Below are 26,881 nucleotides of genomic sequence, written 5' to 3'. Positions count from 1 at the left end.
GCAGATCTAGGTTTTAGCTGCTGCGCTCGGCGTTTGGAGATGGCGAAATGCTATTTCAAAGACACAACTAGTGATTACCAGCTCTATTTCTAGACATCTCTGAAACACAGAGATATAAACTCTGGAGGAGCTTCTGGGTGGGGGGGTGTTTTTTTTTTTTTTTTTTTTTTTTTTTTTTTTTTGGGGGTGGGGGTGGTGCTCAAGACTGGAGGAAATCACGCCTCTCAGATCCGAACTGGCCAAGCCTGCAGGGGCATCTCGGTTCCTGCCTGCTACCAAAGCTCTCCCTCTCCAGCTGAAGCCATACTTGTTCGAACTTCTCCTTCCTCTCCGGTTTCCCTCTGTCTGCCTTGCTGCTGCCATTTCCTCCCCTTCTCTCCCCTCCTGTCATTTCTTTATTTTCAGTGAGAAAATCAACGAAGGTCGGGGTCTGCATGTTTTGTCCTCCAGGTTCTCCCGGAGTTTGCCCCAGCTCGCAGGGCTTCACCTCTTCATGTCCCTTTGAAGCACAGACTGACTCCTGAGCTGAAGGGATCCTTCCGGCTCTGTTTTCAACACGTCCATTTTGCAGATGGGAAAACCAAGGCTCAGAAAGGCGGAGGGCTGCCCCTAGGTCCTAGAGGCGGTCGGTCACAGGGCTGCAAGGAGGATGTGGATGCTCTGACTCCACTTGCAAGGTTCTTCCCAGTCCTCTTGGTTTCCAAACCCCTCAGCCCACAGGGGAGGGGGGGAGCCTGGCAGGAGGGGGGCATGCCATGGTCACGCAGTCGCTAGCAGGCAGAGGGACTCGACCTTTACAACTGAGCAGGCTCTTCCCAGTTTGTCACAAAGCTTCCCTCATGAAAGTACTGCTAAATAGAAGCACACAGACTGCTTTGACCACCTGACAGGCTATGAAGAGTGCCCATGGCTCATACAGCTGTAGTTCGAGTCACGAACGTAACACATCCAGAAAGAATGGCTCTATTAGTCCTAGTAGTCATTTGCTGTTTAATGAGCAATGATTTCACTAGCTTTTCTTAAGGTTTAAAAGGTTCTTAAAGAAAAGTTTGGAAGACCCATGGTTTCTGATGTGGAAAAAAAAAAGGTGGCTGAGAATTTTGAACAGTTATCTTTTTTTTCTTAATAAAAATTCCTGGGCAAGCGGGTCATCCAGAGGCAAGCTCTTTGGCCATTCCTTCCAAATGAGGCAGCCCGGAGCCATAGGTCTGAAGGCATCTGAAGAGCTTTGTTGCTACACCGAGGAGCAGAAATCTCTCTCTCTCTTTTTTTTTTTAATGTTTTTTTATTATATTATGTTAGTCACCATACAGTACATCCCTGGTTTTTGACGTAAATTTCCATGATTCATTAGTTGCGTATAACACCCAGTGCACCATGCAATACGTGCCCTCCTTACTACCCATCACCAGTCTATCCCAATCCCCCACCCCCCTCCCCTCTGAAGCCCTCAGTTTGTTTCTCAGGGTCCATAGTCTCTCATGCTTCATTCCCCCTTCTGATTACCCCCCTTTCTTTATCCCTTTCTTCCCTTTCTGATCTTCCTAGTTCTTATGTTCCATAGATGAGAGAAACCATATGATAATTGTCTTTCTCTACTTGACTTATTTTCACTTAGCATTATCTCCTCCAGTGCCGTCCATGTTGCAGCAAATGTTGAGAACTTGTTCCTTCTGATAGCTGAGTAATATTCCATTGTATATATGGACCAGAACTTCTTAGTCCAGTCATCTGTTGAAGGGCATCTCGGTTCCTTCCACGATTTACCTATTGTGGACAATGCTGCTAGGAATCTCTTGAAATAAGAGGTGATTTGTTTGGTTTTCCACAATTCCATTTGTTTTCATGCTTTTCTCTCTCTCGTTTTTTTGAGGGGAAGGTTTCTTCACCTGCCTCCTCCTACCATTATCCGCAGTCAGGGCAACACAGGGAGCCTTGAAAGAAATAAAAGAGGTCACGTGGGTGGCAGCTTTAATGATGGGGACAGGAGAGGCGGGGGCTGAGGGTGGGAGGACAGGTGTGGTCTGACAGCTCGGCGCGGGGGCACTGCTGAAGGACCTGCAGGCGTCCAGGTAGAGGCGCCGAGGGCGAATGACAGTCATGCAAAGCCGACATAGTGGGAAGGCACCCCAAGAGTGAGGGGAAGGGGAGGAAGGAGGCAGCATTACATCTGGGGAGGCCTGGAGGAATCTTTGAACTGTGAGGAAGGCCTGAGTGGTGTCTCTATGACGCACTCACTTTTCTGAAATCACAACCAGGGTGGAATGGACTGTCTGACGGCTGTCTGTCCTTCCACACTGCGGTGGCTGTACGGTTAACGGGCAAAAAGAACATTAGTGCCAGCATAGGGGGAAAACATGGTCTGGGAAACAGGCCGGAATGAGGGTTGGGGCTGGGAAGGACAAGAACTTTCCATGAAGACCCATTTCTGGCTCTCTGTGTTGTGAATGAAGAAGTGTTGCAGGTGAGAACACAGAGGCAGACATGTCAGAGGGGTATCATGAACCAGACAGCATGGAAGCACCCAGACACCTGCCCCCGCAAGCTGTAGGTAGCCCCGAGAGAACCGAGTTCACGCAGCCATGCACTGACCCCGTGCCTTGACGCCGTGGAGAACGAAGCAGGGAGGGGTAACTTCCCATTGACTGATGCAGATCTCCTGGGAATTAGAAAATTCCCAAATAGAAAATGAGAACTGCGTGTGACCTCCATGGCCACAGCAGAGGGAAAGGAGGTGACGTTGCCGAGTGCCTGCTGTGTCAGGCCCCGTGCTGGAGGCTGCGTGTCAGGACTGCTGGGGTGCTTCATTGGTCCAAGCAGCATGCGACGAGGCCCTGCTGTAGCCTGGCAGCGTCCCTGCCCTTATCCCACTGTTGCTGGGGTCTGTGCTGCTTCCGAGCAGTGGGCACACTCTGATTTCCTGATAAGCCTGTTGCGTCCTATGTTCGAAGGACTCTGCGTTCCCAAATGGAGTCCACACGACACAGTGTGGGGCTTTTCATGCTCTGGGTGCCTGGCTGTCCACAAGCTTGGCGTCTCAGTTACACCAGTTTGGCCAGGACACCTTCAAATCAATAGCCGTGGGGTTCGTGGCTTTAAAGAAAAACAGGAGTCAAATAAAAAAGCCAAAAAAGGACACATCCAAGAAAGGAGATGTCTGGGACTGCAATGAATGACCCTGGGACCAGTGACTGTGTGAGCGGGGTTAAGATAACCGTTGACAATCCAGTGTCCCAGGGGAGATATTGAGCAAGTGGCTTCTCCTGGGAGCCTGGGAGCTTCCTGTCCCCCCTTCCCTTGGCCCCGGAGCCACCAGGCTTTGGAGCAGGATCTGGACACTCTGACGGAGTGTACCCTGGTTAGCAGCCAGTGCAGGGACCGGGACGGGACATCTGCTGCCTTTACGGGTCTCTGCGGCAGACTGGCCTGTGGGTGGCTGGTTTCCAGCCTGCGTGCTTTCTGAGCTGTTGATGTTATTGGGCTCTGTTGACTGTTAGCCCCTAGAGCACCCTGAACTCAGCAGCTGGGGCTGGAAGAGGAGGGTTTCCGGTTTGTTTTGTTTCTGAAATCCAAACACTTGGTTTCAGCAGCTTGGTTCAGTGATGCTTTGAGTCCTTGGAAGGAGGGACTCTCGTTGCTGGCTGGTGGAGGGGAGCCCCTCCCTGATAAGTGTGAGTCAAAAGCCGGAGACAAGGTCCAGGTGGGATCTTTGGGGAACAGGTGCAGGGCAGGCTGTAAAGACTCAAACGCCGCTCGCATCACATTCCCGTGTCAGGGAAGGCTGCCAATTCCCAATCCCAAACCCTAAGCATGATTTTTGGATCCTTAGGCTTCTTCTCTGAGTGACTGCTCTGTGCTGAGGGGTTGGAGGTTTGGGGTAAAGATGAATGCGACCCCAGCTCACATCCGGGGACGTGGCTCCTTGCAGCACAAGGAGGACATGACGGGCTGTGAGAGAGGTACAAGGGAGTGTGGGCAGGGGGGATCCAGTCCTACCAGGAGAGTCTGCCCTCTGTGTCCATGTGTATTTCTCACGGGCTGAACAGTTCCCTTCACAGCGGGGGCTTGCCTTTCTGCTCCACTGGCCACGTTAGAGGCTTTGATGCTTAGGAGGAAAGCGTTTAGGGGTCTGCGCTTGCCAGCAGCTTGTTGAAAGAAGGATTTCATCCTACAGGATGATCCCTCTTCTGTTATCAGAGGCAGTAAGGCCTAAAACCCATTACACCAACAGATCGATATCCTTGTGGGGTAGTGGGGATCCGGGGCATATGTTCCCATTTTATAGGTGAAGGCACTGAGGATCACAGGGGAAGTCAGCCGCCAAATCACAGGCAGACCTGAGTCTCCACTCCCACTGCACTCCCTTAGAGAATGCGGGGCATGTTATCTGGACGAGCACACCAAGGTGATATGAAAGGTAAAGCTTAAACATATGGAAATAAAATGTTATCTGATATATAAGCACATGGAGGTTACGTAAAAGGTAAGGTTAAGAGTATGGAAGTAAAATGGTGTATGACATCAAAGTTGCATTAATTCTACCCTCCACATTTCAAGAGAAGAGGAGGACTCTCCTTCTTGAACTTGACTTTCGAAAACCGGCAAATGGGTCTAGACAGGGCAGATGCCCAGTGGAGAGAAAGGGAAGGGAGACTTGGAGTGAAAGCAGAATCATAGAGCAGTAACGTAGGCAGACTGTGCGCTCGGCACAAGCCTAGGGCATAGCAGATGCTCCATAAATGTCCCTTCCTTTCCTTCACAGAGGGACTGAGGCACTCCTGTGGCTGGCGTGGCCTGGACATAGTCATGCTGGAGTAATGGACAATTAGGGCGGTGCTCAGATATCCACAGATAAGGATGCATTTGATTTTGGATTGAGGTTCTCTCCAAAGCTTTCAGCCTTAGGATTTATTTGCATGATTATGATTATATAAGCCAGAATGGGGGGAAAAAATCAAGGAGACACATGGGTTTGCTTCCTTCAGCATTCTCTTTCTGCAAACCAAGTAGCAGGAGCAGGTAGCTCCCGGTTCTCCACCCTTATCCCCGCTCCAATCACCGGACTGGGGATTGCGGGGGAGGGAATGTAAGGAGGAAAATGACACTTTCTGAGTTTCTGCTACTAACTAGGAACTGTGTTTAGCACATGCCACGTGCTCTGTTCTGTTTTTTTTTACAATAGCCATATTCTTCTTATTCGCTTTTGGAAGTGAGGAAATTCAGGCTCAAAGAGCATTTTGAATGATCCAGGGTCATTTAACTAAAATACGGTGAAACTGAGACTTAAACTCAAATGTATGATTTTTATGTTATTTTCTGCTCACTCTGTCCTGGGCCCTGAGAAATCCTGGTTCTGCACCTCATGGGCCTACGTGGAATGCACGACCTTAGCACCAGAGAAGAGAAGGAGATAGCTTTGCTTCACCCAAAATAGTAGTGATACCTAACATTTGTATCATGTCATGGTTTTCAAAACACTTTGTGTGAATTTCCCATTTTATAGCTAAGAGTACAGAGCCTCAACGTTGAATTCAAAGTCACAGAGCCTGGAAATCGCAAATTGGGGCTCACACCTAGACCATTTGACCTTAAATTCCATTCCAGTCCTCACATGCCTGGCGACACAGGCAAAGGAAGGACTGCAATTGAGTTTAGGGGTGGATGCTCTCTGCTTTTGGTGACTCGATGGGTTTTCTGATATTCATCCGTCCCTGGTGATCTTGAGAAGTCAGACTTCCCGGCTGCCTAGCAGAAACACCCGATAATACATGATAATGACTGGCTACATCAATAGACACTTGGACCTTGGAGTCATGGAAAGCCTTTGATGACAGCCTCTTGTTGGGCGCTCAGAGTAGGACAGACCCAGGAATAGAGAGGTTTTTCTCTAAGTCCCTCATCCTTTGGGTTTTCATGTGGATAAATGACAGAGTTGATAAATATGAGGACTTCTAGTTACAAGAAAGAAAATTCTCCCCCTCTCTCAGTGACTGACTCTTGTGCTCTCCTGGGGTGGTATGTATGGGAAGGAGTCAAGATATTTTGAAAAATGCCAATTTTTTTTGAAGCATCCTAGGCCAACTTCTTTCTGTAAGGGCATGCATACCTGCCCCTTTTACTTTGTACTCCACAAAATTACTTGTGGACACTCTCCCTGGAGCAGAGGGAGAAGCAAGAACTCTAAAGCTGCCACTGAGGGGCCCCATAGTTAATAAGTCTGTCACCTCTTTCATCAGCCTCACCGGGTGGCAAGCCGGCACAGGCCCGGTGGTAGCTGCCCTCCTTTGGGTTGGTCCGGAGCAGGGAACAACATTCTGCAGAAGGTCTTTTTTTTTTCTGATTGAGAAACCCACGTCCTGATCTCCTCTTTTGATGATTTCACAAAAATCGGATTGCATGACAGATGCCCAGATAAACAGGAGAAGTTTGCAGTCAAAGCAAGTTTGGGGATGGAGCTGATTAGTAGATTTTTAATGGCTATTAGCTTGATAATCACTAACCAGGCGTAGCTTCCAGGGAGACCAAACCCATGCATAAGTGTGCCCACACCCATGCACACCGACACCTCATTGGCAGGTATAAAAGGGGGGGACCCTGACAGTCTCCCGACAGCAGAGCGTAGTCTCCAGCCTTAACTCGTCTCGGAAACCTCAGTTTTCCTCGCCGGGCAGAGGCGTCATGAGTTGTCAGATCTCGTGCAGATCTCGAAGAGGAGGAGGAGGGTTCCGGGGCTTCAGCAGCGGCTCGGCCGTGGTCTCCGGTGGGAGCCGGAGATCGGCCTCTAGCTTCTCCTGCTTGAGCCGCCATGGTGGTGGCGGAGGGGGCTACGGCGGCGGCAGCTTTGGCAGTCGGAGCCTTGTCGGCCTCGGAGGCACCAAGAGCATCTCTATTAGCGTGGCTGGAGGAGGTGGAAGCTTTGGCGCCGGTGCTGGATTTGGTGGCAGAGGCGGTGGCTTTGGAGGCGGCAGTGGCTTCGGTGGAGGTGGCTTTGGAGGCGGTGGCTTTGGCGGAGGCCGCTTTGGAGGTGGCGGTGGCTTTGGAGGTTTTGGGGGTCTTGGCGGCATTGGGCCTGGAGGATTCCCTGGCGGAGGCATCCACGAGGTCTCCATCAACCAGAGCCTCCTGCAGCCTCTCAACGTGAAAGTGGACCCAGAGATCCAGAATGTGAAGGCTCAGGAGCGGGAGCAGATCAAAACGCTCAACAACAAATTTGCTTCTTTCATCGACAAGGTGAGTCACGAGAAGCTGGCTCCGTCCGACGCTCAGGATGCCCCACTTCCATTACACACTGGAAAGGAAACAGCTCAGGGTCACTTCTTCTAGGAGCCCTTGGTGTAGTCAAACTGGCCTGGCTTATTCCCAAATGGGAAAGATGCTGGCTTCGTGGGCTGCATCTTCTGAAACAGTCTGCAGTTAGGAATTATGTATGCCTTGGGGTTCACTCTTTCAGCCTAAATAAGTAAGATTTATGGAAAATTCGGAAAATCGTGGGAAAAACTGAAATAGACAGGTAATGGACTGAGGAGTTCAGGCCAAGCGGCAGCAGGTGTCGGAAGGAAGAAGTTGGAAAGACATCTTCTGAGATAGTCTTTCCTTCCCTGGAAGTTATTACTCTCTTAAGCTCTGGAAAGCTGAACCTGCTTGGGGTTGAGTGAAATTCCTGCCTTCAAGAGAAGCATTCTCAGTTTTGTGACCTGTAAATTCTTTATTGGGGTCACTTTTGAGCATTACAGGGTTTTGTCCTATTTCAAGGCAGATGAACTTGCCCAAGAAATTTATGAGGCTCTTAAAAATCAGACCAAGGAGCCCTGCCCTGCAGTGCTCGCACACTCAGCACCTTTAGGAGCAGTGCCAGTGGACGCCTATTTTTGGTTTGCCCAAGACTTTATAGGACTTTTGCTGGGAATTCAACTAGGATGGGAGAGGGAAATGGCCTGGAGTCTCGGGAGCAGCTGCAAACAAGATAGTGGGTGGTGAAGTAGGAGAAAGAGTTCTCTGCGTGGAAAGTGCCACATGTCACATTAGGAGTCTGTAGAACTTTCCAGGTGTGGAGGCAGGGAGCTCGGGCTGGATCCGGCATCCGGCTTGTGAGCACAAAGCCGCGCAGACGGTGGGAAGGGCAATCCAGAGCTCGTGCTCTTCCTCTGGTCCCCGCAGGTGCGGTTCCTGGAGCAGCAGAACCAGGTGCTGCAGACCAAGTGGGAGCTGCTGCAGCAGCTGGACGTGGGCACCCGCACCACCAACCTGGAGCCCATCTTCCAAGCGTACATTGCCAAACTGAAGACGTACGTGGATACGCTGTCTGCAGAACGGACATCCCAAGATTCAGAGCTGAACAACATGCAGGATCTTGTTGAGGATTTTAAGAAGAAGTAGGTGGCCGAGTAAACACTGAATGGGTATTGACTGCAGCCGTCCGATCACTCCCTCAGGAGGCCCCTCGTGTCCCCACTGCATTTGCGGTGATGGTCTGTGTATGCCTGTTCTTTGTGAGGAAGACATTGAGGGCTTCAGAGATCGTGTTTTCTTCACATGTTTGGGAGTTAATTTATAAAAAGCATCCTTATTTGGGACATTATAGTCAGCACTTGGAGAGTGAAGGAGTGTTCCATACTCTTAGTGGAGGATTTGGGGGTGAGTCCAGTGGGAAAGGGGAAAGAAAAAAGTAACCAAAGTAGAAGGAGTCTAACAGCTGTGTCCCTGGGTCCCCACAGGTACGAGGATGAAATCAACAAGCGCACAGCTGCCGAGAATGATTTTGTGACCCTTAAAAAGGTGAGCAAGAGAATGTCACGGCTGGGTGGGACGGAGGGGGCTCCAGAAGCCCACTGGCTCCAGGCAGACGGGCTGGAGAACAACTCTGAGTGGAAACAGCAGCAACCAGAGGAAAGGATGAGGCCTGTGCGCCGCTGGTTCTCTTGAAAACAAACGTGTCTGCAGTTCAAGCTGCTGGAGCGTTTCTACCGATAACCTCCTTAGAGCTTACGGCGGGCTGTGCAAGATGCAAACACAGAAAGCACTTCCGTTTTCTTCTAAAGAGCTGAGGAAGGGATGGACCACCCTTAGGATTCTAACAGGCGTTGTTGGTCGTGCTGACGAGTTTGGGCTAGAAGGCAGAAGTATGGCTTCTCAGGCCGGTTCCTGCAGAAGCTTTGGTGTAAAATCCAGAGAAGTTCCAGAGAGGTGGGATGGACAGACGCAATGGGAGGGTTGAGGGCTGTTAACAGGCATTGGGCCCTGTAGTGGGAACACACAGTGTCTCAAGCAGGAGGGAGAGAATGGTTGACAGGGCTCGTCCCGCCAGAGCTCTGATGGTCTTGGGGAACGTGAGCAGTGGACGAGGGCGGGGGCCCCTAGTCGAGGTGCACTGTGGACTCCGTGCCAAACGACGCCCCATGGAGACATGGCTCACCTGAGGTGCCTGGGATGTGGGACAGCAGCTGACAGGGACTGGGTGGAAGAGAGGGACAGAGAGTGTGGGGCCCATACCTTGAGCCGTGCATGAGTGTCGCCAGAGGCCCCTGACGTTTTCTGCAGGATGTGGACAATACCTACATGGCCAAGGTGGAGCTACAGGCCAAGACGGACGTGCTGACCCAGGAGATTGAGTTCTTTAAATTCCTGTTTGATGCGGTAAGGAGGTTGCTCCTGGAAAGCCCCTTGCTTCCCACTCTTCCCACCAAAGCATCCTTCTCAATGGGCGAAAAGGGGGGATGAGTGGGGTTTATGGACTGGCTGACTCCCATTTTGCCACCACTCCAGGCTACTAGGGGTTTCTGGGGTGCAGGTCTTGGAGGAGAGGAACTATCTCTTCTGATGTCACGGGAGGGAAGGCTCAGGAAACCCGGGACACTATCCCTTCACTCCATGCCTCCAATGTCCAGCTGCCCTTAGGAAGAGAGCTGTCCTTTTCCCATCCCCATGTCTCATGTACTTCAGACCTCCCCTCCGTGTCCATGTGTACACATATCTTCCGAAACATTTGTCATCCACAGGCTTCTTTCTGGGGGCACCAAACTTATCAACACTGTCTAAATGGTGGAGGCTAGACAGCAGGGAGCTCAGAAATAGACGCCTCTCCCATAATTCTATGCACCCCCTTGGCAGAGGCCTAAGATGGGGGGTGATCTCGCTTTCATCCCAGCCATCTTATTCCACCCAGCTTCGTCTGAGTGTCTGTGTTTCCCTAACACTGGGGAGGGGACTGCCTCCTCACCGCTTTTGGCTATGGGCAGGGAAGCCATGGCCAGACCTCCCGTTGTGTTGCAGGAGCTGTCCCAGATCCGGCAGACTATCACCGACACCAACGTCATCTTGTCCATGGACAACAACCGCAGCCTGGACCTGGACAGCATCATCTCCGAGGTCCGCGCCCAGTACGAGGAGATTGCCCAGAAGAGCAAGGACGAGGCCGAGGCGCTGTACCACAGCAAGGCAAGGACGCGAGAGCAGAGAGAGCTCTAACAAGCTGGGTTTCACCTCGGCCAGAAGTGGCCAGTGAGATGACAGGTGCCTTTGTCTAATGGAAGTTGGGCCTCATTCCCAAGCAAGAGTGTCCACGGGACCACAACTGCCCTCAACTAAGAATGGCACCGAGTCCTTTTGGGGATGTGAGACAGCCCCCCACCTCTCTCGAAGCCGGCTTGGTTGACCCGCCCTGTAGACTTTCCTTAGCTCCAGCAAGGCTTTCTCCAAGCTGCCACTGTCCTCCTCTTCCCATACAGTATGAAGAGCTCCAGGTGACCGCAGGGAAACACGGAGACAGCCTGAAGGAGGTCAAGATGGAGATCAGCGAGCTGAACCGCGTGATCCAGAGGCTGCAAGGGGAGATCGCCCACGTGAAGAAGCAGGTGGGCACAGCCCTGAGGGCTGTGCGGCTCCAGGGGTCGAGTGGGGCTTGGGCGGGTGGGAGGTCATGTATCGGTGTGTGTGGGGGGTGGAATGTGTGAGCGTGTGTGTATGTGTGTGTGTGTGAGAAAGAGGAGAAACTGAGAAATTCTCATCTAGCATATGTTGATCTCAAACATCTCGAGCATAACATCATTTAAGGCTTGTAACAATTTTTATGGTGGCCTAAGAGACATTCCAAAGTGAGGATTCGTGCAGGGAAAGGACTGTGTTACCTTTCGGATTGCTTCCACAAATGAAAGGGAGTGCGGACAGATAAAAGCACAAGGTCATTTCGTTGGGGGGGGGGTTGGAGGCAGAGGGTCCCCTCCCATGCTTGGCACAGGCCCTAAGCACCAGCGGTGGGAGGGGGGCAGCAGGTGTGGCAGGGAGCTGGCCAGCGGATGGGCGTGAGCTTGGAGGAGATCGTGTGGGGCAGAGAGTCGACTCCCAAGGCAGCAGAAGCTCTGTGAAGCGGCCCATGTTTCATTGGCAGCTGTAAACTGGGATAATGCCCTGTGTTGTGAGGACAGGGGGCATCACGGGGAAAGCATGAGGGTCCAGTCACAGGTGACTGGAAGACGATGCCCCAGAGATGACAGCAGGTCTTAGCATCATTGTTTGTGACTCGCATTAACTCCAGAGGGACCCAATCCTTCCAGGGCCAGTGAGTCTGGCTTCCCACACCCTAAACACCGCCCTAAACAGCCTTGCCCCCCTGCCAGGCAGACTCTACTCTCCAGACCAACAGAAACCTTTCCTCCTTCTCTCCCAGTGTAAGAGTGTGCAAGAAGCCATTGCGGATGCTGAGCAGAAGGGAGAGCATGCCCTCAAAGATGCCCAGAGCAAGCTCTCGGACCTGGAGGACGCCCTGCAGCAGGCCCGGGAGGACCTGGCCCGGCTGCTGCGCGACTACCAGGAGCTCCTGAACGTCAAGCTGGCCCTGGATGTGGAGATCGCCACCTACCGCAAGCTGCTGGAGGGCGAGGAGTGCAGGTGGGGGGCGCTGGGGAGGCAGAAGGCCCTCTCTCCTAGAACCAGGGCTGGAGGCCAAGGCAGGGAAAGCTGGGGTGGGGGGTGGGGAGCAGGGCCTCTGACAGCTGAGAGCTGACATCGCGAGGTTCCTCAAGCAGCCATTCTCGTCCCAAAGCATTAGTGTAGAGTTGTAGATTTATCGATACGGAATGACTATCAAAGCAGATTAAATTCAGCAAGTTAATCTTGGTCTTTTCAGAAAGAGAAAATAAAATGTGGTGAAAACAGGTTAGTCCTAGACAGCCTGAAACATTGGCTTATGGGTAAGCAGGGTGCACAGTGTCTTCTTCCTCCACCTTGTGACCCGGAGCCGGGGGACCATGTTGGAAGGCGCTGACTGGCTGGCTATTCCCCGGCAGCAGGTGCCAGACCCGGTTCTGTGCAGATTTCTGGCATGACAAACTGAATCATTTGCTAACCTCCCAAGGGGCATCTTTCCCTCCTTTGTTTGAAGACCCTGTCTGAGCCCTTTGTCCGTGTTAGCGGCATCCCCAGTGATTTCATCTGGCTGAAGCAACCGGAAGGGGACAAGCTACCCCAGGCCACCAGCAAGCCAGCATGACAGAGAAGGAGCCGCTTTGCTTCGGCTATTGCTCTGCACCTGTCTTCGAGGCCAGGCCTCCTATGCCCCGCCTGCAGGAAGAAGCGGGAAAGATTTCGGATGCAGCCAAGGCGGCAGGGGCAGGAGGGTAGACTAGGGAGGCTGTACAGAGTTGTAGTTCTTTCTGAGTTGCATGTTCACAGTGAAGTCTGGTTTCAAAATTTCTAGCAGGGCTTGGATCCGGACTATCAGACCGATGGGTTTCAATTCAAAACTGGGTTGCAAATCAGAAGTGAATTTGCTTGTCGTTCATTTTCATCTGAGCAAAAATCGAGATGCATTGGGCTGCTATGCCGTGTGGACAGATGTGGGGCCTGCCCGCCTCTGTGATCTGGCAGCACGGAAGAGAGAGGGCTCTGGAAGGCCCTGGTGGCTGGTGGTCGAGGTGCATGCTTGCAGGCGGAAGCTATAGAACACTGCACACCGACCCCAAGGGCCCTGCCCTGAGCTCTTTTCTCTGTTCCTGACAGGATGTCCGGAGACCTCAGTAGCAATGTGACTGTGTGTAAGTAGTGGGGGGCTCCTGTCCCATGGGGGGTGTGTCGGGGGGACGCAGGCCGAGGTAGTCAGAATTGCCATGGGGGCACCATCTCTCTCCACAGCTGTGACCAGCAGCACCATATCTTCGAGCGCATCATCCAAGGGCGGCTTTGGAGGCTATGGGTCTGGAGGTAAAGGAGCCGGTTCTGGAGGAGGAGGCTACAGCTCCAGAAGTGGCAGTTACAGCTCTGGAGGCAGGGGCTCAAGCTCCAGAGGGGGCGGTGGAGGGGGCTACGGCTCCGGCGGCGGCTCCAGAGGGGGTTCCGTCTCTGGGGGAGGATACAGCTCCGGAGGCGGCTCCAGAGGGGATTCCGTCTCTGGGGGAGGATACAGCTCCGGCGGCGGCTCCAGAGGGGGTTCCGTCTCTGGGGGAGGATACAGCTCCGGCGGCGGCTCCAGAGGGGATTCCGTCTCTGGGGGAGGATACGGCTCCGGCGGCGGCTCCAGAGGAGGCTCTGGCTCTGGGGGAGGCTCTGGAGGGGCATATGGCTCTGGAGGCGGCTCTAGAGGCAGTTCCAGCTCAGAAAAGGGTGGTTCTGGCTCAGGTGAAGCTTATGGTTCCAGTGTGACCTTCTCTTTTAGATAAGGGTGGAGGTCCCCCCTTGACCCTTCCGCTTTAGAACGTAGAAGCCTGTCTCTGTACATCCAATGAACAGCAGGTGAAACCTTGTCATCCGCCGCTGATGGCACTTTGGAGGAAAGGGATGCCCACATGCCACGTTTGAAATATCTTCTCTCCAAACCCATTAGTTGGAGCCAGTGACACCCTCTGTGCCCTAGGGAAGACTCTGAATTGCCTGGGCTTGTACTTCCAGCCATGCCCCCTTTCCTAGCCCCTCCTCACATTGCCCATTTGCTGGTCCTTCTCCTGACGGTTACTCTGTTGGGGGCCCCATCTCAAAGCCTGCACCTTTCTCGTGGCCCTGCCCCCAGGGAAACCTGTTCCTGTGTACATAGCCCACCTTGTGGCTCTGCATCTAAAGTGCTGTGGTCTTGGTGTCTGCACAATAAACTTCATTTGCAATTTATAACATGTGGTGTGTGTGTAATGTCAAGCCCTGGCAGAAGTGGGTAGCCAGGAGCTATTATTCATCGCTGTCTGATTAAGATACCAGAAAATGGAGAGATTGGGAAATGATAAAAGAGAAACTTCCTGGAGCAGGGACATGTTGCCTGGAGGCAGTGTGGCTGGGAGAAGCCAAGGGTGTTTTTTTTTCTGCAAGTCTCTAACATCAGAGACAGGAGGGGCTAGCCCCGGAGTCAGGGTGTGGGGGTGATGTTCTCAGAAAGTATTTGCCAGATCTGGGGACTGTGATATTGCCAGGAGGGTCACAATGGGATTTGTGGAAAGTTCTCTTTCCCAGGAAAAGCCACTCTTAACAAGCTTTTCCAACAGCTGCCCCCTGCCCCCCTAATCCTCTTCTCACAAGAGCTCTGATCTGAGGTCCCTTCTCCTCAGGGCAAACCAGCTGAGCCCCTGGAGTTCCATTCAGGCTGTCTGCTTCCAAGGCCGAATTCCCTTAGCTCAACCCAGGTCACAAACACTCTACATCCCCAAAGCTCTAAGTCCCCAGCAGGAGTTCTCAACGAAGGCTGAACAAGAGAGCCTGGGGAAGTCTCTGGAGGACTATAAAGTGGTCTTCAAAAAAAACCCAATCACTATTTTCACAGAACATTTTTCCAATTCTATCAGAGAAATCCCCCAACACATTCAGCAGACACTGGACCCTTTTCTTGCCCCACATCCAACAGCCCTCTGAGACCCCCTAGCCCCGGACATCCCAATCAGGGCAGCCTTCCACTGTGGTTGGAATGGTTTCAGCCTCTTCCCCGCAAAGGCCTGTCACCTCACTGGAGCTTCCTGGAGCTGAGGAAGGGCTGGGCTCTTGGGGTTGAGATTAGACTGGCCAGAGTTGCCCAAATGGGAGTCGGTAGCTTTGGTTGGGTCAGGTCAAGCTATATGTCTGTGGTATTCAATGCAGCAGACGTGGTTTAAAAAAAATCCTGGGGGATTCTTTTGTCTTTCATTTTACTTTAGCTTCAAAGCCTTGGTGAGGCCTTAGTTGAGTCTGTGAGACCCTTCTGCATTGCTCGAGGCTGTTGAGATGACTTTGAGCCATGCAAGGGAGGCGTTGAGAAGGAATAAATGCTTCCAGCTGGTCCTGGGTCTGAGGGTGTGGGACAGAAAGAGCTCTGAAGGCTGTAGGCCACAGGGTGACAGAGTACCTGAGGCTGACCTGTCAAGGGTGCTGTGCCTGCCGCAGCCTTGGTTAGGTGCGAGAGGTCTGCGGAGGTGAGGGTACCAGCCAGGAAGGGGAGGGGCAAGGGGCCTGGCTGTTCTAGAGTGTACTTACTATGCAGGCATGAATATGGCCTTAAACAGGGCCTAGTCGCTCAGACATTAGGGCTGGAAGGGAGATTTAGCCTCAGTGATTGTGAGCCCCCAGTGTAAGTAAGGAAACAGAGAAGGTCCAGGGTGGGCCTAGAGACCAGACGTCCCCAAAGCACGTGCTGCTTCCAGGCTTCAGAAACAGTGAGCTGTTCTGATAACTTTCTGAGGGGAAAGAAGGTGAGGCAGGCAAAGTGTCAGCTTTTATTCCCAACTACCTTAATTGCTGAGTCTTTCGGTGGTATGAGTCTCCGACCCCTTTTATGGGTCATACTCCTCACTTCTGCTCTACCCGGGACGAGGCCCTTCTCTTCAGATCTACTCAGACGCACGTTACTTTCATGTTGGGCTCCAAAGGCCAAATGAACCCACAGAGGAGCTCAGAGGGACACAGGCCTGAAGCCTGGAAGAAATCTGGCTGTAAGCAGGTAATGGAGTGAGGCTCCAGCTTTGGGGGATGGACTCTCCTTTCCTCCTAATGTCACAGGAGACTAGTCCGGAATCTGGGTCACACCCCTCCTATCTCTGCTTGTCTTCCACCGCATCTGCTAACTCACTTGTCACGGCTTGGGCTTCGAAAGGGAGATGGGCACAGGCAGAAGGGTTTTACGAGCTCTCTTTCCATAGGGAACTGGGCTGAATATCGACATCCTGACGGTGTGACGGAGTATTTGGGAAACCCGCCCTGCTGTGTGGTTCCCTCCCTTTCTCTACTTGTGAGTCCTGGTATGAATTCAAACGAGCTTCTTTCCTCCTTTGACCCGTTACCACCCTCTTTCTTCCCTCTCAACTCAAATGAGAGTCCTTGGACAGCTCACCCCCTCCAGAAAGCCTGCTTGAGGGGGACACTCATGCTCTGGTTTGCTGTGAGGAGGGGAAGGCCTTTCACCCGGAGCTGGGAGACTAACATGCTGACCTTCACCTGGGGGCGACTGCTGTGCAACATCAGACTAGTCGCTTCTCTTCCCAAGCAGATAGAATGAGATTATCCCTACACACCTCTCCAGCTCAGGGGGAAAGAGCCCTGTCCGTGCTGTGGAGTTGGGGAGGGCTGGAGCAGGGATGGGGCTTCAGTCTGGGGGGTCCAGAGGAAGGTGCTCCAAGGCGCATAGGGAGAGGCTGGGAGCAGAAGAAGGTTTGGGGACCCACTGCAACTGGCTCTTTCTTCGCCTATTTTGACTAGAAGCTCCTCAAGGGCTGGGAGAACACTTTCTCTGGTTCATGAACTTCCAGAGACATTGGTCCGGGGTCGAATGTGCCTGGGGTGCTCGAGAAAATTTTTAAGAAAATGATTTTCTTTCTTTCTTTCTTTCTTTCTTTCTTTCTTTCTTTCTTTCTTTCTTTCTTTCTTTCAGATTTTATTTATTTATTTGACAGGGAGAGAGGCAGTGAGAGAGGGAACACAAGCAGGGGAGTGAGGGAGGGAGAAGCAGGCCTCCCGCCGAGCAGGGAGCCCGATGCAGGGCCCGATCCCACGACCCTGGGATCATGACCTGGCTGAAGGCAGACGCCCAACGACTGAGCCACCCAGGGGCTCCAGAAAATGATTTTCAAAATAGTGATAACTTTCACTAGAATCCCAGCCTTGCCTAAGGAAAAGGACAAGACAGAAAGGACTGTACAGTCACATTCTGCCTCCACCTGGGAAGCCCAGTGGGCCTAGGCTGGTCTAGTGGCCAAAGTGCACCAATTCCCAGCAGGGTTCCCAGTCCGTGCCACTGCAGTTTTCATACGTTCAATATCTGCTTTAATTCGACATGGACGTATTGAGTTCTGGAATCAGCCCATCTTGGTCAAATCCTGCCTCTAACTCTTCACTAGTTGAAATATTTGGCAAAGCCCTTAATCTTTTGAACCTAGTTTCTCCTTCTAAAAACTGAAGATAAAGGTGATATCTACCTCATAGCGCTCCCGTGAGGATTAAATGAGATTATCTTTGTAAAGCAAGTCCCAATCTCCGGAACACAGTGACCAGGCAGTAAACGTTAGGGCTGTGGGTGCTATTTTTGCTGCTGGAGAAAGACATGGACTTCATATTTATCTTTATAGAATGTCAGTGGTGCAAATTAGTAGTTATTTCCATTCTCTTGATTGGTTACGAAACACCCTAGTTAAGTAGCAAGGACAGATGTCATGATCACCCCATTTGACAGAGGACAAAACTGAGGCTGAAAAACCCACAGTCACAAATCTGGGAAGTAATGGAGCTGGAATGAAGCATGAAAGGTATACATCTTACATTGCACATCATTTCCCGCTATAGCCCCCTCTGTTTTCCTCCTTTGTGCGGATTGCATTAGGGGTGTTTGTACAGTGGGTGGGGCCTGCTACTTAGGCCTGGTGGAGCAGGGAGGGTACAGTATTATAAGGTGAGGGAAACATCTCAGCTTCTCAGCCGCGGTCTGGAGAAGGAGCCCAACTAGGAGAGATTGCTGAGCCCTGCCAGTGCACTTGTGAACGCTAAGGGGTACCAGGTGACGTGTGGAGGGCCTGCAGGGTCAGGGGGCAGAGATGGGGCTAGGGGTCAGTGTGGTAACCTGCATTTTCCTGGCCTGCGTGACAGATGGTGAGAGGAGCCTGAGTCCAGAATATTCCCTTGGGCAGCTGCCCTCATAATCATGGGGGGACCGAAAGAAGAGACCGGTGTCCTTGGCCTACTGAGCATTTTCTAAAGGAAGGGCTGTTGCATTTCCTCGCAGAGGGGTTTGGAGCATTTCAGGGCTTGATTGCATGTATTATAAAAATAACAACTGCTCATTATTTCAAGTTTGGAAATACAGAAAGGTAAAAAAATTTTTTTTAAATCAACCATTATGTGCAATAACAATTGTTGACATTTTGATATGAATGTATCATATTTTGAACATATTTTTCTAAGGTGTGGAGCTTTAGTCAGTTTTAAAAAATACATAGCTATGGGGCGCCTGGGTGGCACAGCGGTTGAGCGTCTGCCTATGGCTCAGGGCGTGATCCCGGCGTTATGGGATCGAGCCCCGCATCGGGGTCCTCCGCTGGGAGCCTGCTTCTTCCTCTCCCACTCCCCTGCTTGTGTTCCCTCTCTCGCTGGCTGTCTCTATCTCTGTCAAATAAATAAATAAAATCTTTTAAAAAAAATATATAGCTACACTCCGACTCGCTCTCCCGTCTTATTCAAGGTCTTCTTTTTCTGGACCTCGGACTTCGTGGTCATACCGATTATTCAGCTTTGATTTCTCCCTTTCTCAGGTAACAATAAAACAGAAAAAAATCTTGTTTGCATAAAACTTATAACAATCATTTAAATTTTCTATGTAATATTCCATTTATGGATCCAGTTTATTTAACTATTTTCTGTTCTCTTTTGGACATCTGTTTTGGGAACACACACACATACTCACACACACGTATTTGGCGAGGGGGGAGGGTGGGAGTAAAGGAGCAGAAGCAACTCCCACCAACTATAGAAAACTCCATTGAATAAGTCTCTGAATCACCTTGCTTTCCAGATCAGTTTCCAGGTCGTCAGTGTCACTGTTTAAAGCCTTTAGAAGAGGTACCTTGAGTTTTAATACCACTCTGGTAGAAACTAAAAATGTTGAAATACAAATGGTTTCAGAAAACACCTTATCTGAGAGCTTTTGGGATATAATCGCACACACCCTGTGTTGCCTAGGTCAGCAGATAGTTAATAGATAAGTAATAATAAGAAAACCCTGCTAACTGATGATTATTTGACATACTGGTCCCACATAGATGGTACTGTTTTTGTTTTTTTTTCTTTCTTATCACTTTCAGCTTCAAGGGAGCCAAACCCAAGAACTTATCCTTGGCCAGCTGCCAACTCCAGGAGATATATGAGGGGATCCTTCTGCATCTCAGCAGAGAAACATTGAGACAGCCTCTTCCCACCTCTTCAGTGTCACTCATGCCCCTCATGTCACCATGAGCAGGAAGTGAAGTGTCAGAGCAGGAGTTTGGGCAGTGGCTTGGCCATCCTGTCAGGAGGGGACCGGGAGGGGCAGAAAGCTCACTGTTGGTCTGCAAGACTGGAGGCTGTTTCCAAGGCTACACCAGGCCGGGAGGTTACTGCAGCTGGAGTCTTGCTAGTTTTGGTGGGAGCAGGACCTTCTCCATCAGTATAGCTGGAGGTCTGGGCCAAGGCAGCCATCTGGGGAGGTAGGAGGGTGGGTGTTTTGGGGTGGGCAGCCTCAGGAGGGCGAGCTTTGGCCTTGGTGGTGGTTTTGGAGGACTGGGGTTTGTATGTCCAGCAGTCTGCCTTGAGGGCATCCAAGAAGTTGTAACGAATCACAGCTTGCTGGAGCCACAGAAGTGAAGATTGACCCTGAGGTCCAGGAGGTGAAGCAGCTGAAGTGACAGCAGAGCAAGAAACTTGATGACAATTTTTTCACTTCCTTCACTAACAAGGTGAGTCTTCTTCCAGGTCTTTCTTCCAGGATGGACACGGGCTAGTGGTTACCACATTGGACAGTACAGGTCTAGATTATCTGAGGTCAACTAGCCCAGTCCCTGTCTCTTAAACTTGGCCCTGATGGAAGGTGGCCACCTTATTTTTCATGTTCTCCAAGCCTCCCTAGGAATTGGACCTAACTCTCAGCTACCTGTCAGCACTTCATCAAACTAGGGCTTACAGTCTCACCCTGAAATCAAGGTGATCTATTCTGCGTGTATAGTGAATCAGAACAGCCTGACAGGTTCAGTCTCAAAGAAGTCAAAAGGGCCAATGGATATTTTCTCCCCAGCAGACTGGCATTTCCACTCTCAAAGCCAGTGAGTGGAGACCACCAAAACCACATGTTGTCCAGTTAATGGGCTCTGGAAAAAGGAGCATGGGGCCAATGCAAATGATTTGACTAGGTGATTTTCAAATTCTGCTGGCCAGGCCAAGAGTGGTGAACTATATTCACAGCCTGGGGGAGTCCTGACCTTCAGATCTCTTCCAGTCTTAGCACCAAAAGGAGGCCAGACTTCGTATACTAGCTGCACCAAACAGTGTGCTCTTGGAGCAATCTTGGATTGAGGTTTACTCTGAGTAGCCCTGGGGAAGATGAGGCGGGCAGGAAGGTTGCATCTTGTGTTTGTGCCAGTGGGACGCTCAGGATTGTCTGGGAGGAATGCTGTAGGTCTGCCCACCCCACCCTTCTCACGGTGCTCTTTCTTTGGGAGGGGCACCTATGGATTAACACTATTGCATAGACTTGGAGCTGGGAAAAAAATAAGAAGAAGCCAGTAAGAAGTAAAGTAGAATTGGTGAATGTGCCCAGAGCTCTGGATTTAGGGCTGTCTTACCACTGTAGACAGTATACTAAGGAGCTATGTTCTTGGGGCACCTGGGTGGCTCGGTTGGTTAAGTATCTGCCTTCGGCTCCAGTCATGATCTCAGGGTCCTGGGATCGAGTCTTACGTTGGGCTCCCTACTCAGAAAGGTGTCTACTTTTCCCTCTCCCTCTGCCCCCTCCACTCTTGCTTGCTCTCTCTCAAATAAATAAATAAAATCTTTTTTAAAAAAGGAGCCGTGTTCTTTCCTGATGACTGCAGTTGATAACACTATGTTGTGTAATTGAAACGTGCTAAGAGAGTAGAACTTACATTTCTCACACACAAAAGATAACTATGGGAGGTGATAGATGTGTTCATTAACTCAGTTGTGGGAGCCCTTTCATAATGTATACATAAATCAAGTCATTATGTTTACACTTTCAATATATTATCATTTATTATATCTCAATTATACCTCTATAAAGCTGAAAAAAATGTGGGAATTTGTATGGGGCTCCTGCTTAATTAAAGCTCCAGCTTGGGAAAAAAATTAAACTAAACTATGCTCTTCCTTCATGGCCTGACAAGGGCTGCTGGGCTGAAAGGTGGGGGCAGGAGTTGAGGGATGAGTAGGACAGGAACTTCACTGTAGGAGGACAACGTCTCATGAGCTTTACCACGAAGGTGCTCAACGCATTCAAGGTACTGATTATCAGTTAATTTTTCTCTTTTGCTACTAATGGTGGCTGTCACTTGCAATGTCATAAAAACAGAGAGAAGGGTGGGAAAAGGGAATGTTTCATCCACATCAAGTAACTGGCTATTTGGTAAAAGAATATTCCCGAGAGTGAGTTATTTTGCTGGATCATCGATAAGTCTCTTCCTGACTTCCTCCCAAATCATGCGGGGCAATCTTTCTCAAACTTTGGTGCAAGTAAGAGTCAAGGAGGAAACTTGCTGAACATTCAAAGGCCCAGACCCTATCCTACATTAGGAAACCCAAACCTCTGTATAAACATGCCTAAAATTGCTTCAAATAATAGGGCTAACTAGCCTCTATCATAGCATGTTGGGAATTAACATAAAAATGGAGTCACTTGTCGCCCTTGCCAGGCCCAAGCCCACTGTGGCTGTCTCCTGGGGCTGAGACCTTGGACTTACTGGTTCTAGGTGTGGTTCCTGGAACAGCAGAACCAGGTGCTGGAAATCAGGTGGGAGCTGCTGTAGTTGGGTGTCAGCACCCGCACCAACGGCCTGGAGCCCAACTTTGAGGGCTACGCTGGCAACCTCAGGAGGCAAGTGGACAAGTTCTCAGCAGAGAAGATACGGCAGGCAGCAGAGCTGAAGATCACCCAGGATGCCATGGAGGAATATGAGAAGAAGTGAGTGGCAGGGGAAAGTGGGACAGTTGGTGTTGGGCCAAAATACATGTGGCTTCCAAGTCTGGTGTGAGCAATGCTAGGGCACAGAATTGGCCTCTCTTTCCAGGAACTTGTGGGGTCTTTTTCTGTTTGTTTTCTTCCTGTGAATCTGTTTGTGGATGTACGTTCGGAGTGTAGGACAGCAGAGAAAAGAGAATGTCTCGAGACGTAACAGTCTCCTTATCCACAAATTGCCACCAGATACGGAGTAGAGGTCACCAGATACGGAGTAGAGGTCACCATCAGGACAAAGACTGAGAGTGACTTTGTGGTGCCGAGGAAGGGGAGAGGCAGCTGGCTTTGTCCCCCAGGGCTGTTTGGTGCTCTTTCCAGCCTGCTCTGCACTGGGCTCAGTTTCTTCCGCTGTGGGAGCATCCCCGGCCCCAGCTCACTGCCAAGTCTGCACTGGACTGTGGGCAAAACTGTGAGAAGTGGTAAGAATGAAGGCTACCCTGGTTTCTGTCTCAGAAGTCCTATTTTCAACTTCTTAAAGATATCAAATCCACCTGGCATTGTTCCCACTCTGTTAGTCTCCCTCAGCACCTGCCCTATTGATGTCGCTCTCTCCCTGGCATCCTGAGGCCACTGGGCCCACTGCCTCCTTTCTTTCAGGATGTGGACAGTGCCTACTTGGTCAGGGTGGACCTCGATGCCAAAGTGGACACCCTGCAGCAGGAAACTAAGTTCCTCCAGGTCTTCTATGCTGCTGTGAGTTTGGGGTCTAAGCTCCCTGGAAGCCCCAGGGATGGTTGGAAAACTGAGAAAGAGAGAGAAGTTTCCCTGGGGTGCCCCTGAACTTCTCTGCATGGCTGCTGGTGAGGTGGCTCTGGGAACCCCTAAATATGGGTGCTGAGCATTTCCAGAGGACTGACCCCTGTCCTGCTGCACGGGCCCAGGGGCAGCAGCCAGTCGATGACACCAACATGGTACTGTCCATGGACAACAACTGGCATCTGGACAACATCCTCTTTGAGGTCAAGGCCCAGTATGAGGAGATTGCCCAGAGGAGCAAAGCTGAGGCCGAGGCCCTGTACCAGGCCAAGGTGCCCACCTGGACAACTGTCCCCTGCTGGCTTATGCCCGGAGGACATATAGGATTCCCACTCCTGCCAATAGAGTTTGATCTACTCCTTTGGCTTGTGGTTGGTAGGGCCATCTTACTTCATCTGTCCTGTCCTGGAGATTAGTGGGGAAGGAACCTGCGAAAGTCTCTGGCTCAGCCACCGCTGGAAGTGGGTCTTGCTATTCCTATGTTGGGGGATGCTGACCAAACTCTGCAGACCCAAATGTATTTAGAGACACCACAGTGGCTTTCAAACCTGCACAGCTGGCTCTTCAATCCATGCATCATGGTAGCCAGTGTCTCACCCAGGCTGGCTTCCTTCTATCAGCACCTGCTCCCACTGTCTTCCCTCCCACGTATCTGCGGGAGCACATCTTCAGGGAGCCTGCACTTCCCAGTACCTACCTGAGTGGAATAGGGTTGAAGGCAGCTCCTTAACAGGAATAATGATTCCAGGTCCACACTTGAAATAGTTGCTGCCTTCTTCCTACTGTGGGTTGCCTGTTGGCTATCTCTCCTGTCAGAGTCTGGCTGGGAAGGACAGACCAGGGGTGTATTCTTGCCCAAGATTCGGTTCTGCAATCTTTGGTAGTTGCATTCCTAGGCTGGGTAGGAATGTTTTCTTTCCTCAGCCAGACCCTGCTTTCCCAGCAGATGTCTCCTGTATGTGTTGGTTTCAGCCACAATGACTAGACTGAGCAGGGCACATGAGTCCTGGCTGAGTGAAGCTTAGAGGTCTGGAGTGAGTTGCACTGGGTTTGGCTCTCCCTGTGCTACCTTTCACTCCTGCCTTTTCCTGGTTCTAGTGCCAGGAGCTCCAGGTCACTGCCGGAAGAAAGAGTGATGACCTCAAAGTGATTAAGATGGAGGTCAGCGAGCTGAACCAACCTTCCAGTGACTTCAAGTGGAAATCACCAATCTCAAGAAACAGGGCACCAACTTGGCAGTGGAAGATTTTCAGGGGTGGAGTTAAGAGAGATTATTTTATTTCTTTATTTTTCTAGGTTTGTACATCTTCCATAGTAAGTTATGCAGGTGGGCAAAAGAGAAGCACAGCAGGGGGGCTGGTATATGGTCTTCCGTGCCCCACTTACTGTCTGCTGGTGGCTTTTGGCAGAGCACTGCCCCCTGCAAGGCTCCAGCCTGGAGGCAGAGCAGAAGGGTGAGCTGAGCCTCCAAGATGCCCAGGATAAGCTGGCCGAAGTGGAGGCCACCCCGCAGCAGGCCAAGGAGATCATGGCCTGGCTGCTGTGTGACTACCAGGAGCTGCTGGGAGCCGAGCTGGTCTCGGATATGGAGATCGCCACCTACCGCAAGCTGCTGGAGGCTGAGGAGAGTAGGTAGGTGACCCAGGTGGCAGAGAATGTGTGAGTGTCCATCAGTAGTGACCCTCTGTCAACCTTCCCATCTGCGTCATGGACAATTAATTAATTCACTTATTCCCGAAACATCACCTGAGGTTTTTCAGGAGTGGGAGAGGAGGGGTCTGGTCAGGGCCTTTGTCCAGAGTGCACATGAGTAGTGCAGGTCCTGGCCCTCTATGCTGGGTTCCTAACTCCTTCAAACTTTCCCTCTGAACCTCTGGACCAAAGGGCAAAGTGGGGAGATTTCCCTGCCATTGAGAAAAACAGAGGAAAAAGAGTTTTCCTTAGGTTTCTTCAGTCCAGGTATGGTTGGCCGGGGCCCTAGCTGGGGAAAGGGTAGAGAAGGATTCTTGGACAGAGGGGGCTGGAGAGAGAGTATCAGTTGTGGGAGTCCAGGAACAACAGCAATGAACCCACCGAGAGTCAAGATTGTGGGCAGGGGAAACTGAGGACAGCTACCCTTGTCGCTCCAGGTCAGAAGTGATGCAGTTCTGGAGCCCAAGTATTTTCTAGAGTGAGACTAAATTACACATTATACATGGTATGGATCACATCTAGGGTATCCTTCCTTTGGAAATTGTCCTCCTCTGAGCCCCCATCAGAGGATTTATTGGTTATTTTAATTGTTTTCGTGCCAACAGGCTGTCTGGAGAAGTGACTGACAATGTGAGCTACTGTGAGTAATGAGGGATTCTCCTTTGTTGTGACTCAGTAGTCACCCCTGACCTTTCCTGAGATAAGGAGGGAGGAGCTCTCAGCTAGGAGATTGGGGACCTGCAGCCATGACCGCACTCTGTGGGCACTGGCTGTGCAGTCTTGCATTGGTTGCATCTTGTCCCACAGGTCACAAGACCAGGAGGGGATTTGAGTACAAGAGGTCAAGTTTTCCTTTGCTTCTAGGATCTCATGCCCCTCTCCAGGTGGAGGAAGCAGAGACCCTGCCATTAGGACCCCCTAAGTCTGATGTGGAGAGTTGGTGCAGAAGGATGGCTGGGGTGGGGGCACTGGCATTGGTGGCCATTGTTCGTTTAGGGACCACTTCAGGAAGAAGGCCCTCAATGCTGTGTGTGAGATGGGGGTTCAGGGACATAGAAGTTGTGGAGCGACACCCAGAGCTACCCTGAAACCTTCCTCTCTGTCTCCCCATGGCTGTGGTGTCAAGCACAGTCCCAGGCTGCTGATGTGGCTGCATCTGGCTTCAGCTCAAGGGGCAGAGTGTCTGCACGAGGCGGCAACATCTTCAGAGGATCTGGTGTAGCATCTGGGGCTGTGCCCAGGGCTTCAGGGTCTGCAGGGTGCAGTGGGAGATCCGGAGAGTCCAGACCTCAAGTTGGGAATTCTGGAGACACCGGTTTTGGTGTGGAAAATGAGGAGTCCAGTTCAATTATTAACCAGGGCTCCGGCTGAGGGTGCAGGAACCTGTAGATTTCCCTCCCAGAAGGAGAAGAAAATCTGGCCCTGATCTCACGGTGTCCATTAACCTGAGTATTTCACAGTATGCATATCTGCTCTGGCTGTATCCCACCTTTTAATTTTTTCATTTTTTGCAATTTGGAGGCAGGCTTCTGGATCAAAACAAAATCTTTTTTTTCCCCATACATCTAAAGGCGGGGGCCTCACAAGAAACCCCTCACATGCAGTCTCAATGGGCCTACAGGCCATCAGTCACCTTCTTGCCTATCTTACCTAGTGCTCTCAGTCTACACTGTCCCCTTCCATGGGACAGAAGCAAAATCTCTTCTTCCATCTCAGTCCTGAAGTACAGGCATACACATACCCTCTCTTTTACAATCACTATCAATTCTCAGTTATCCACCTTAATGGGTGTCAGTCATTATACTGATAATCTGCATCCTAAGTTTATCAAGAACTTACTTTCGTTTGATGATTTTCTAAAGCCCCATCTGACCCATTCTGGGGCATCAGGACACTTTGTCTCCTATAGATTCACAGACCCTGGGTACTTACCAAAGGGAGGAGTTGAGAGGAAGATCTGTGGGGACCTGGAGGGTGTGGGCATGCCAGCCCAGACCCACCCCTTTCCCTGAGAAAGCCTGTGTGTATCATCACCTGGAGATAAATGTGACAGCAGCTGAGTTCATGTGTTTCCTCTTTCCCAGGGATGGGGATAAAAATATAACAGAAGCAAATATGTCTTAGGACCGTACTCCAGGTAGAGTCCAGTTTAAAATACATACCCAGTGTGACCTGCTAGGCTAGAAGAATGTGTAAGCCCTGGGCCTTACTATCTAAGGAGAAGATCTTGTAACCTATTTTTCCTTTTGAAGAGCTGCCTCCTTCTACCTTCCTACTCCTTGTCCCCCA

At 51.0% G+C, this 26,881-nt stretch overlaps 1 protein-coding gene and 1 pseudogene across 1 annotated transcript; both read left to right on the top strand.

Annotated features, from left to right (window-relative positions):
• The first annotated feature begins 6,231 nt into the window (after positions 1-6,231).
• On the top strand, positions 6,232-14,068 carry LOC100465344 (keratin, type II cytoskeletal 2 epidermal). The gene is made up of 9 exons (XM_002923245.4): positions 6,232-7,230; positions 8,158-8,372; positions 8,715-8,775; positions 9,538-9,633; positions 10,270-10,434; positions 10,725-10,850; positions 11,663-11,883; positions 12,994-13,028; positions 13,126-14,068. The coding sequence occupies exons 1-9, from the start codon at positions 6,679-6,681 to the stop codon at positions 13,647-13,649; spliced, it is 1,995 nt and encodes a 664-aa protein (XP_002923291.2). The 5' UTR covers positions 6,232-6,678; the 3' UTR covers positions 13,650-14,068.
• Positions 14,069-17,963: 3,895 nt separating this feature from the next.
• LOC105239340 lies at positions 17,964-24,536 on the top strand (annotated as a pseudogene).
• The last annotated feature ends 2,345 nt before the right edge of the window (positions 24,537-26,881 follow it).

The sequence above is a fragment of the Ailuropoda melanoleuca genome, chromosome 16, assembly GCF_002007445.2.
Source record: "Ailuropoda melanoleuca isolate Jingjing chromosome 16, ASM200744v2, whole genome shotgun sequence".
In the NCBI taxonomy this organism is placed as follows: Eukaryota; Metazoa; Chordata; class Mammalia; order Carnivora; family Ursidae; genus Ailuropoda; species Ailuropoda melanoleuca.
The sequence above is the reverse complement of the archived record's forward strand: the minus strand, read 5'-3'. Positions and strand labels throughout refer to the sequence as shown.